Source organism: Phocoena phocoena, chromosome 7 (assembly GCF_963924675.1).
Source record: "Phocoena phocoena chromosome 7, mPhoPho1.1, whole genome shotgun sequence".
Classification (NCBI taxonomy): Eukaryota; Metazoa; Chordata; class Mammalia; order Artiodactyla; family Phocoenidae; genus Phocoena; species Phocoena phocoena.
The window spans coordinates 58,299,620-58,311,436 of record NC_089225.1 but is presented as its reverse complement, the minus strand read 5'-3'; the positions used below and the strand labels follow the sequence as shown (position 1 = coordinate 58,311,436).

Genomic DNA, 11,817 nt, shown 5'->3' with positions numbered 1-11,817 from the left:
TTAATACACAGATCGGTGGCTTTAGAGACTTCAAATTAACATCTGGACACCCACAGCTCCGAACTCAGAAGCCACCAGGATACTTCCTCTCCCAAGTGAAACCTCTTATTATTTCTGCCCTGCCCACCTCCATCCTAAACTGAGCTAATAAGTCCAGATAGGGGTGGGGTGGCCTGTAAGTTCTACAGGCCACAGTTCCTCAGCCTCGTGACTAAGGCTCATGAAGGTTCTTGGGCCTGAGAAGGGCTCCCCAGGTTCTTGCCAGACTTGGTGGGGCTCGTTCCTGAGAGAGGAAGTTGGAGGGAAGTCACGGTGGTGGCCAAGGGCAGAAGCCCTTCTCGTTCCCTTTTCTTCTGTTTCATCCTGCGGTTCTGGAACCAGATTTTGACTTGGGTGTCATTCAGCTGCAGTGAGTTGGCTATCTCGATTCGTCGGGCCCGAGTTAAGTACTTATTGAAATGAAACTCCTTCTCTAGTTCTGTTAGTTGCTTAGTGCTGAAATTCGTGCGGATCGCGCTGGACGAGCTGGCGGCTCCATACTTGGCAAATTTGCCTGCAACGTAAAGACAGGAAATCAGCGGGGCGAGAACACGCGGAGACGAGGCCCGGGAGAGCTTTGGGGCCACATTAGAATCAAAGTCACTGAGCGGCCCTCTTGGGTCTCCGAACACAGTTGTGCCAGGAGAAAAGCTTCACCGAGCGCTCCTTCCCGCAATTTTCTCAACGCCTGGCACTCCGGGCACGCTCAATGGAATTCGCCTGCTTTAATGATGCCTCGGACCGCGTTTCCCCCATAAAACCCAAACCGCCGTCCAGAGGGACAGCTACAGCACGCCCCCGGCGCAATTACGCGAGGCAGGCTCCGTCCCCAACCCCAGTGGCGTCCGTCCGTCCAAGGCCCAAGCACTTACTTTTTTTCGGGGCGTTCCTCTTCACTTTCATCCACTCGAACGTGCTGAAGGCGGCAGGGAGGCCGGAGGAAGGGGACGCAGAATTGGGGTAGACGCCGGGGGCGGTGGACGCGGTCTGGAAGGCCCCGGAGTGGCCGTCGGCCGGCTCTTTGAGACACGCCGGGAAGGGGGCGGGCTCGCCGAAGGCCGCGTAGTCCACCTGGCTGCTGAGGAGGAAGGAGCCGCCGCCCGAGAAGACGGCCGAGGTGGCGTAGTGGACGTGCGCCCCGCCGTCGTCGGCCGGCCGCCCGAGCGCGCACGGGAAGTCGTACGGGGGCCCGGGCCCCGGGAGACCGTAGTCCGCGCCCCCAGTCGCGGCAGGTGCCATGCCCGGCTCGTAGGTCCCCTCCAGGGGGCACGGGGCATAGGCGGGCGCGGCCGGGGGCGGCGCGGGAGGCTGCGCCGGAGCGGCCGGGGGCGAGGGCGCCGCTCGGGCCGCGGCCAGGGGCAGGCAGCTCACGAAGGCGCCGTCGCCTCTGCCTATGGGGAAGGCGGGCTGCAGGACCACTGGCCGAGCGTCGGCGCGGCAGAACTTGGGCGCAAAGCTCAGCACGTCGCCGCCGCCCCTGCCGCTGCCGCACGACACATAGTCCAGGTAGGAACTCATGGTTCCGGTCCACCCCACCTGAGCGCGCCAGCCGCGCCCAGGTGCGGGGCTCGCAGGACCGCCGCGGTCGGCGCCGCTCCGCCTTCCCTCTCTAGCCGAGCTGCCCTCGCCGAGCCATGGCAAGCCAGCCGGGGGTAAATAGAGGCCTAATATAGGGGCGGGGTGGCCACGTGGCGCCGGCCGGCCAATGGGCGCCGTCTCAGCACGGCCTGGGTCCCGACTGGCGCGCCGCTGCACGCGCCTGCCCGGCCGCCAACTTTGCCAACCGGCGGGTGGCGGCCGACCAGCGCCCTACCCCGGCCCGGCGGAGAGGCGCCCTGGCCTGGGGCTGCCTGGGGAAGGGCGGGGCGAGAGCGCGGGACGCCTGCTTCTAGGACAGGTATTGGACCAGGTGGGGGCAGAAAGGCAGGACTGGCCGCTCGGGTGAGGACAAGAGGATGGAGAGGGTGAGAGCTCGTTCTTCTGCATTGTGGGTGGCTAGTCTCTCGGGTGTGAAGGGTGGGCGCCGCGGTGTGGAAAGTGTTAAAAGGCCCTCGGGGACCGCTCCTAGCCTCCTCCTGGGAAGGTAAAGTTATTCCTATTCCCTTTTTCTCTGAGCCCTTAAGCGCTTTCAGTGTTCTTGGCACTCCTCCTAATCTCTCTCTTAAACCTGGAGTAGACGTTTAATTTTCCCTCTTTTCCCTCTCGCCCCGACTCTGGGGACTAAATTTTATGCTGTAGGTGCTGTGTAGCAGGGGCGGCACGAACTTTTCACTTTTAAGCTAGATTTTTCACGTTACTTCGCAGCTTCTTCGATTGCTTCCATTTGTGGCGGCATGATAAGGGCGAGTGTTGGAGTCCAGGGGTTTGATTTGGACAGAAGAAAGTTTCTGCCTTGTGGGACGTTTAGCAGATTCTCCCCCTCTGACTAGGTTGTAAAATAAAGAATCTGCCCTTGGAGTGGAACGCTCGTTGTGCTGCTCTCTGGGCGGTTGGCTCACGCACCGTTGCTGCGCACGGTTTCTCCGAGGCGCTTTGGCTTCAGGGAGCAAAGGCTTCCTAGGGACCGGTCAGATCTCAGAGGTTTGGAGAGCCTTGTACCTCGAAGCAATTAAAGCTTCTGTTCCATCAGATAAGTGCTGCGTCGTCTCTTGCGAGTGAAATCTGAGGTCTCATAATGTTAATGGGCTCACGTCTTTCCCTTGATAATATGGTTTTGTTTACTGAGTGTAGAGAGACGGGAAATAAAAGTGCAATTGGCACAGGAAATGAAAAGTAGAATGGTTACAAAGACAAGCTTTACATTGATAAACCTTCCAACTTCCTTGAACATCTTTTTAAATGTTTCCCTCTTTGGGGCTCCAGGACAAATAACAAATTAAATAAATAAATGTTATTTACACACAGCGGTAATGAAAGAGGGTGGTTTCCTAAAACTCTGTGTGAATAGAGAGTCTACTTTTGGCTTATTCAAGTGCCCTTGAGGACTTGATCTATTACAGCCTCTAAGTTATGGTGACCGAGGTTTTATTATTGTTTTACTGATCCACTTGTCATGAAAGAACGATTGAGCCCTTGCCTAAAATTCCACTCTGAGGAAGTCTGGAAAATAGGAGCTTTTACGGTCCGGGGAGCAAGTTCCTTACAGGGATGTGAACTTGTGAATAAACAGAGCCACACCAAAAGTGTTACCAATGTTGAGGCTGAAGTTGAGCCAGGATGGGGGAGGATTGAGCCTGGAGGGGAGAGGGTAGGTAGAGGGTAGACAGCTAGGAATGAGCACAAAGCTAAAGAGGTCTAGGATTCCTGCACTGCTGAAGTTCTTGGATTTAACTGGGAAATAAAATCCTGGGCTGGAAAATAGCCCTTCAAACTTGACATTGCTACTTCAGTTCTCTCCTGTAGCCAGTCCCACAACAAAGGTCCTAAATAGTTTTTTTTTTAATAGTTTTTTAAAAAAGAGAAAAAGGCTCTTCTCTAGCACCTTGGTTGGGAAATGATAGAGCTCTTCAGAGCTAGCTCAGGCGTCAAATATAGATGCATTTCTTCACTGTCCTCCTTCTGTGCCCTTCATGCAAAAGTATCAGCAGGTCAGATGCTGCTGAGTTCACAATGCCCCCTCATCCTCCCATTGGCTAGACTTTAATTTTTACCAGTTTTTACCAGCACAATGTCTCAGCTCTCACACTCTTGTCTCAAAACTATAAGACCCCGCTCTCAAATGGTACTCATCTGATCACAGCTTCTAGGTCCAGAGGCCCCAAGAGGTCAAGAAGGAAGGGTGGCCTTGTAAACGTCTCTAGAGAAAGACACCAGCTGGTGGAAACCCGGATGTAGGACAGGAAACCCAGCCTGATTGTTTGGCAAATCTGACCAAAACCTAGCAAATTAAGGGCCTTTTCTCTAAGGTTTCAGGAAAAACAGGCAGCCTAGGTGCCTTGGCAACCTTCATTGCAACAAAGACAAGGTTTTTAATGCTAAGCGTTTGGAGCAAAGGTTGGGTCCTTCATGTCACAGTTGAGCATTGACTTTGGCGCACCAGTGAGCTGTGCACACTATTTCCCCAAAGAGAAATTTTGGAGATTGAGCTTTTGCTGAGAGAAGAGAATGTCCTGAAAGGGACATCTAAAATTAATCATCTAAAAATTAGATTTTAAAAATCGTGCTATTTTAACAACTGTGGGTGAGGGTGGGTGGGTGGGGTGTTCAGTATGTGTTCAGACCCAGTAGCAGTTCCCTGATAACTGCAGGCAGAGAGCTACATTCTGTTCCTCCTCCTCTCTACTCCCTTTCGTCTCCCAGCCTTTGGCATATGCTACACCTTGGGGCTCAGAGTGGCCACATCTCCACTCCTGGGCTGGTTCTTGACTTACTCAGGATGAAAGTCAAGACTCTGATCATCTCAGACTCAGATTCAATAAACATTTGCCAAGGACCTACCGTGTAAGAACTTTTTTGTTAGGGGAAGGTTAGGCTGAGAAAAAAGATATTCTCAAACCGAAGAAACAAGGGATTCATTTCTGGTACATGTTAGCTGTACTATAAATCTACTCTAGGAAAATCTGAATCTATAATTTTCTAAGGAGATGTTGGAAGATATTATTGGGGCAATTGTGTGTATAAAGATACGAATATAGGATACTTTTAGTAACTTTAAAGTTTGTCTCCTAGAAGTTCACAGAGTATGGAAGAAATGTCTTACTGATTTTATTGCTTGTTCGAGTCATGGATTCTTGAGGGTCACTTACCCTGCTGGGTCTTGGTGCTGTGAGTTCTCAGCAGGAGATGACAGCCTAGGGGCCTGATTGCCAGGTTGTGTTTGATGTAGGAATGCTTTGAAATCTGTCCCATCGTACTCACCACAGCAGTCACCCCCTAACCACCCCCCAGGACTACCTTTCTCTCCCACTCAAACAACAGTCTTCTTTTCTGCAGACAGAAGTGATGGAGGGTGGCAGTCTGGTCTTCAGTGCTTACAGTTGTTCCTAAGAAGCCTCTTACAATCCCTCTCCACAAGCCCCACTGTGTTATCCCTTGGAGATGCTTGAGCACATGCAAACTCTTGGCTCCACAGCCCCAAAGGACAGAAAGGCTCTTGCTTGTTGGGATAAAAAGGAGGGTTCTTTTCTCTTAAGCAAGATTTGCAGCTCTCTGCAGCATCCTTCTATCCTAAGGTAGAGGTAGGGATGAACGGGATCCTAAAGACAGGAATTCGCAACCTGTCTGAAGTCTGATAACGTGACCCTCCCTGAAGAAAACAGTTTAGTGTGCTGTGCCTTTCCCTAGAGTTTTGTGAAAAACTTGTGGGTCAAGCCCGTGTCTGGCACACAAGAGGCATTCGAGAAACGTTTGTTGGCATATGGACACCAAGAGGGGAAAGCGGGGGGCGGGGGGCGGCGGCGGGGGGGATGAATTGGGAGACTCGGATTGACATATATACGCTAATATGTATAAAATAGATAACTAATAAGAACCTGCTGTATAAAATAAATAAATAAAATTCAAAGGGGAAAAAAAGAAACGTTTGTTAGGCAGAAATAAAAATGGACAGAATGGTGTCCATTTGGACATACCATGACCAATATTGGCTAAAGGATAGCCTTAGATTATTGGCTCCCGGCACCACTCCAGGTGGGTAGGAATCACCAGAGAAGCTTGTTTAAATGTGCAGGTTCCTCAGCCTCCCCTGCATCCCCACTGAGCTTCTAATCTAATAGGTCTGGCTCAGGAGTCTTTCTTTTTAATAAGCCTGTTGGGTGATTCTAAAGCAGTGTTCTTCGGAACCACACTTTGAAAATTTCTGCTTTAGGAGCGGGGGTGGGGGGCAGTGTGGGGAGAGAGGGGTGATTCTTGACCAGCAAGTGAGAGTTCATGGCTAAATGGAGCAGGATTATACCTGAAAAGTGTCCAGAAGCCTGTTGGGTAGTAGGGGCAGAGAGGTCAATGTCAAGGTCAAACTTAAGTCTGGCTGGGCTGAAGTTCCAGAAAATATCCTTAAAAGGTAGTCAGTAGGAATTTCTCAAGTTTTGCTGACAAAATAGTGCTTTGAAGAGACCCAGCTTACTTCTTGCCACTTCCCTAACTTGGCTTTGAGAATGCCAGTGGGGTAGAAAGTGAAAGAAAGTGATTTGTCTCTCCCAATCCCTTCAGAGAAAGATGAGTGGCTCTGAGGCAATGGGAAGAAGGAAGGAGTAGGAATGGGGGTCTCAAGAGAGAGGAGCCAACTCTCATTTCCTTCCATGTCTCCCAGATTGCCTGGAATGAGCACTTGAGCCCTCAGGATCCAGAGGGGGCCAACCGTCCCTTGGCCTAAGGTGTGACTCTCGCTCTGGCTAGAGATTGACCTTTAGCAGCATAAGATGTCACTGCTAGGAGACCCCTTAGAGATAAGCGACATCAAACCCCTAATTTTAGTGGGGAAGTTACTTTATTTACTCAGACTTTAAAAGACAAAGCCATCCTTCAAAAGATGAGGGAACGAGTTTGGGTCTCCTGAATCCCCACAGTGTGCAAAGAGGACGGAGTCAGGCAGCCCGTCCTGTGCACAGTGGTGGCCTCCACGCTGAGCAACAGAGCAGTGTTCAAGGACACCTCACGGCCAGTGGGGCTGACTGGGAGGCCTGCAGCCCTCCCTTTGCCATTTGTTTGCTAAACCTGTGCCCCAGACTTCTGAGGCGCCACCTTGAGCTGCTCCTGCGAGAAAGGGCAGAACTGAGCCCGGGTCCTCACACCCTCCACCAAGCAAAGGTAAAGGATCCCCTCATTTCCTGTTCAGTTTGATCAGCATCAGGGCCCTGGAGACAAAACAAGAGGTGTCCCTAGATTAATGTAGCTGGATAGGCAAGTACAAATAAGGACATGTGTGAACACACATAGGTACACCCAGGTCAATTATACTGATCTTTTTTTTTTTTCTTGCTCCTTTATCTTTATAAAGGGTATTAAGTTTGAATTTACATGGTTCAAGATTCAAAGGGTACATAAGGGTAGGCAGTAAAAGCCTTTCTCCCACCCCTGTCCCCAGCCACCTAGTTCCCCTTCACATGGACAACAATTTTACGAGTTTCTTCACCACTTTTATGAGTATATCTTTCCAGAAATACTTTATACCTTTACAATTATAGACAAATATATATTTGGTTATAGATACATCTCCCCGCATTTTTCCACAAATGATAACATATTACAAGACCCTTCTGCACCATGCTTTTCCCCCTATTATATCTTGAAGATCATTTCATACAGAACTTTCTACTTTATTTTTACAATTTTATGCTGTTCTACTGTATGCGTCTACCACAACTTATTTAGCCAGTCCCTTATTAATGGGCATTTATTTTCATTTTGGTATTAGAAACACATGTTCAAATTTTTGCCTGTTGGAAAAATTCCTAGACATGAAATTACTTAGTCTAATGTATGTACACTGGCAATTTTGATATATATTGCTAAATTGATCTCTTTAGAAGTGAATCAATTTATACTTCTACCAGAAGCGTATGAAAATTCGTGTTTCCCCACACCTTTGACAAGTCAGTGGGATATTAAACTTTTTTTTATTTTTGCCAATCTGATCAATGAAAAATAATACCTTTTACTTACCCTTATAGCATCTCCAAAAATGTCATTTTTCCTTATCGTATTTGATCCTATTATAATTTTATTTTACAAACGCTAATACTGACATAGAAAAAAGATAAACAATTTACTGTAGTCGCATGCAATGTAAATGGCCAAAGTCAGATGTTCAGTACTCTTTCCTATACTACACCGTGCCACAGGGAAGCCTAAGGAGGTTCAAAGAGCATTCCCTGAAAGACACATGGTATAAAAAAAGCACAGAAGCTTTCAGACATCTGCTAAGAGGCCTCTCCTTTAGTGGTCTGATACCAAGACCACATTTCTGCATGTTCCCCTAGAGAGTACCCTCTGGAAGCTGAGGGACTCTGATTAGCAATCTGATCTGACCTAGCCCTGAGCATTACGTTGGATTCAATATCTGGGAAGCAGTAGGGTGTTGTTTTTAATTTCCCTGAGACATTTCTCACTGGCCACCCAGGATCTAAGTATTGATGATCATGGTGTGGGTAAGAGGACGTTTTCCCTAAGTTTTAGCATTATATAGGACACTCACTTGGACCTGGTAAAGATAATACCTAAGTGTGGGAGTACACACACACACACACACACACACACATGCACACACGCACACTGCTCTAATGATAAACTTACAAAGTAGATGTCTTTATTGACTGTTTTATTGATGATGAAACTGAAGGCCAGAAAGATTCAGTGAATTTCTTAGGGTCACACAGTGTATCAGTTAGCAAAGCAGAAACAAATGTACAGAGACCTAAACCTGAACTCATTCATTTCCCCTATGGAGTCTTCTCTTCCCCCTCCACTGTTCGTTTTGGTGGATGACCTGACTACCCCCTCAGGCGTCAGAATCGAAACCTAGGGATTAATAACCACAACTCCTCTTTCACTGATCCGATTGATCACCAAGTCCTGTGAATTCTTCCTCCTAAATGCTCTCCTCTTCCTCCTAAATGCTCTCCGTATTAAGTTTCTTCCTCTCTAGGCTTGATGATGGCAGCAGCCTCCTCCTTTGTTCTTCTTGCTTGCTATCTCTCCTTTGTCCCCTCAGACATAGTACCCCCAAGAGTCAGCTTTTCAAATATAGATAATAGGTAACCACATGTCCCAGCTTAAAACCTTCAGTGGCTCTCCCTTGCCTACACATTAAGTCCAGACGCCTTTCCATGGCCCTTACACAACCTCTCTGTCCAGCCAGATGCCCCACTCCAGCTCCTATCCTTGTTCTAGGTCCACACCTTGCTCTTTCTTCCCTCCCTGCTTTTGTATGTGCTGGTCTCTCCACCTGGTATGTCCCTCCTTCCTGGGCCTAAAAAAACTCCTGTACTTCAGGGACCCAAATTCACCTCCACTGAGAAGCCTTTTTTGACACGACGATACTGTTAGTGGAGCCTTTATTCCAGGAACATTTTGGCCACACCTATGTTATAGCATCTGTCACACTGTCTTAGGATTAATTCTTTTTCTCCCCCCAGTAGATCGAAGGGCGTACACATCAATTTTGTAGCCCAGAGGCCAGCACAGTGCACGTAGGAGCTGTTCAGTAGTTATTGGTGAAGGGAGAGAGGACTCTGAACCAAGGACAAGAGGTCCAGTATTTTAATTGCTTGAGAAGTTCAGGACCCTGTGCAAGGCTTAATGCTTCAGTTTATATCTTTCTGAGGAAAATGGCAGTAGACCATTTCTCCAGAGCAAGTTTTTTCCACCCAAGAGGACGGTGAGAGAGAAGAGGGCTGAGGGGAGGGAAAGAGATCTGGGACTTTCTATCCTTCAGGGGCTCTTTCCTATGGGCTGAGGCAAACACATTAACTTGAGAAACTTCTCATCTGTTGTCACTTAGAACAAAGGTTAAAGAGAGGGTAGCCCAGAACTCTCTTAGAACTTATTACAGAGAGGACAACAGGTACCGCTCAAGAGGGGGTACAAGGCCCGGGCTACCCGCTCATCCAGGCCTTCCTGCTGTGAACAGCTGTAAGACTTGAAGCCTGCCCCCGCCCCGCCCCACCGCTTGTAGTCTCCTCCTTCACGGTGTTTCAAAAATGAACCCAAAAGAGCCAAAGCAGAAATACTGCAATCCTTCCCTCACACCATAAAAGAGAGAAGAGACATATCATTGTGGTTGGTGTTCTAAGTGTATTTTTATGGTTATTTTAAATGGCATTCAAGTTTAGTTCCAAGTTCAATGGGGGTCTCATCCTGCTTCCTCCCACACAAATAGTCCTGCAGGTGAATGAGAGAACGAAACTAGTTCAGCGTCTCCCCTAATTCTGATCCCTCAGGACATCGTGTATAAAACTCTTAAATAAATGTGTATGCAAGAACCTTCCGACCCACTGAGATTTTTCTTGTCCTGCCCTCAGAGATGGATTTGTCCCTTTCTTGGGGTACAGCAGCGTTGAAGGGGGTCAGTGGGGGGGGGCGGGAGGTGCGTGGGAGGCGGGTCTGGGAGGCGTTGGGGCCGGGCAGTTGGGGGGGCCTGCGCGCCCTGCGTGCTCCGCGGGCTGGGCTGGCGGGCGGCCGCGCGGCCGCGGTGCCCTCGGGCCTCGCGCGGCAGAGCGCGTGGCGGCGGGTCGCGCCCTCAGCGCTCAGCCTGCGTGCCTGTGTCTCCTCCGCTTGCGGTTTCTGGTCGGATCCCAGCTGGCCCGGACTTGCTCCGAAGTAGGAGGGACCGCTGTCGAGCGAAAAGTGCACACCGGTGATTGATGAACTCTTAATAGGACTAACCTATCCCGCCCCCACCCTAGACACACACGGAGAGCAGGCCTTCACCCCCGCCCCTCCCCCGGCCTCCCCGCGGGCCAGGGGGACGCGGTCGCCAGCCGGTTGGGTGATTAACTCACCGTTTGTCTCTCGGAAAGTGTTCCAGGTGGATCAGGAACACCCACCCGCCCGCCGCTCCGCGCCGCGCCGCCTCCGGGAGACGGGATCGAGCGTGCGTCACATGGCGCGGGCCGAGCCGGCCTTTGTGCAGCGCGACCGCCCCGCCGCCCCGGCAAGGCGGCGGCTATTGTTCCCCGCGGGGGTGGGAGGTGCTCGGACTCGGGGTCCACGCCAGCCCCTCCCCAGTGTGTCCCCAGGTTCGAGGATGGGTGGGGGCCTCCTTTGTGTGTTTTCTGCGGGCGGCGGAGATGGCATCGTTGCTGCCCCAAGAGGTTAGGAGACGCCGGTGAGGGAGGTCAGTCGTGGCTCTGCCACTGCCTGGAGCTCAGCCCAAGCGACCCAGTTTCCCACTCCCTCGGCCCTTGGGCCCTTGTGGAAGTTGGGAGGGATGTGGTATTTGTAAGGCAGCACTCTGAACAATAGAGCCATCAAAAGACCTTCTCCCTGTCTCCTCGTAAGTCAGGGACACTCTTCTCCGTTCCTTCAAAAAGGCCCTGGTCCAACAGGTCCTCTTGGCCCGGTTTTAGCCCCATTTCCCCAGCAAAAACACTGCATTTGTATCAGGGTTCTCCATGCATCCTCATTTAAATTAAGATCTCCTCCTTGGGCTCTTACTAATGTTAAAATCCTATTCTAATGGTTTTCCAGTTATTATTCTTCCATAACAATGATCCAGACTAGATATAGGAAATAGTCAAGATATTTTGCCACAAGACCTGGGACAAGAAGACTTCCGTCATATCTCCCACCATGCTGATCTCCTGGGGACCCTTCGCCTGCTTCTGCTACTGCAAATGACTGGACATGCATTTATTTACCTTGGTTCTTCCTGCATGTGTGGAAACCTTTTGTTCACTGTGCTTCAGGCTGAACCGGGCCTGAAAGTGGGTCTTTGAATTGTCTTTGTACTTTCCTAACTTGCCAAGGTGACTATGAGACCTGAGCGAAGTGTTTAGGCATGGGCTTTGGGCCAGGTATAAAAATCCATTGGGAACCAACTTTGAGCCCCAAAAATAAGGGCATTTGTAGCTGGAGTAGAATACAAGGGAGCAATGATAACTAAGATTTCATCCTCTGTGATGATCCTCTCCACTACCAGTATCACCAGTGTTGTAAGTGCAGAGGATTCATCTACCCTATCTTTTTTCTCTCCATCCTGGCCTTCTGCAAGAGAGGTCTAAGTGAGCCAGTAGTCAGAGGTGATGAGGGTGTGGCTGGCAACTCAGTCTCAGCTCCCTGTGCCCAGAGTGTCTAGGGATGGGTCTGCTCACCCAGGCCCCTCTAAGGGAAGTTGCAGTGCCC

General features: G+C 50.1%; 1 protein-coding gene across 1 annotated transcript; it reads right to left on the bottom strand.

Moving 5' to 3' along the window:
* Positions 1-218: 218 nt before the first annotated feature.
* Positions 219-1,557, bottom strand: HOXD1 (homeobox D1). The gene is made up of 2 exons (XM_065880994.1): positions 912-1,557; positions 219-553 (listed from the first exon to the last, which is right to left on the bottom strand). The coding sequence occupies exons 1-2, from the start codon at positions 1,555-1,557 to the stop codon at positions 219-221; spliced, it is 981 nt and encodes a 326-aa protein (XP_065737066.1).
* Positions 1,558-11,817: the final 10,260 nt, after the last annotated feature.

Excerpts from the sequence above, each read along its gene's own strand:
- HOXD1 (XM_065880994.1), bottom strand. The coding sequence starts at position 1,557 with ATGAGTTCCTACCTGGACTATGTGTCGTGCGGCAGCGGCAGGGGCGGC. Across the intron at positions 554-911 it reads GAGGAACGCCCCGAAAAAAA|GCAAATTTGCCAAGTATGGA; the intron begins GTAAGTGCTTGG and ends TTTACGTTGCAG.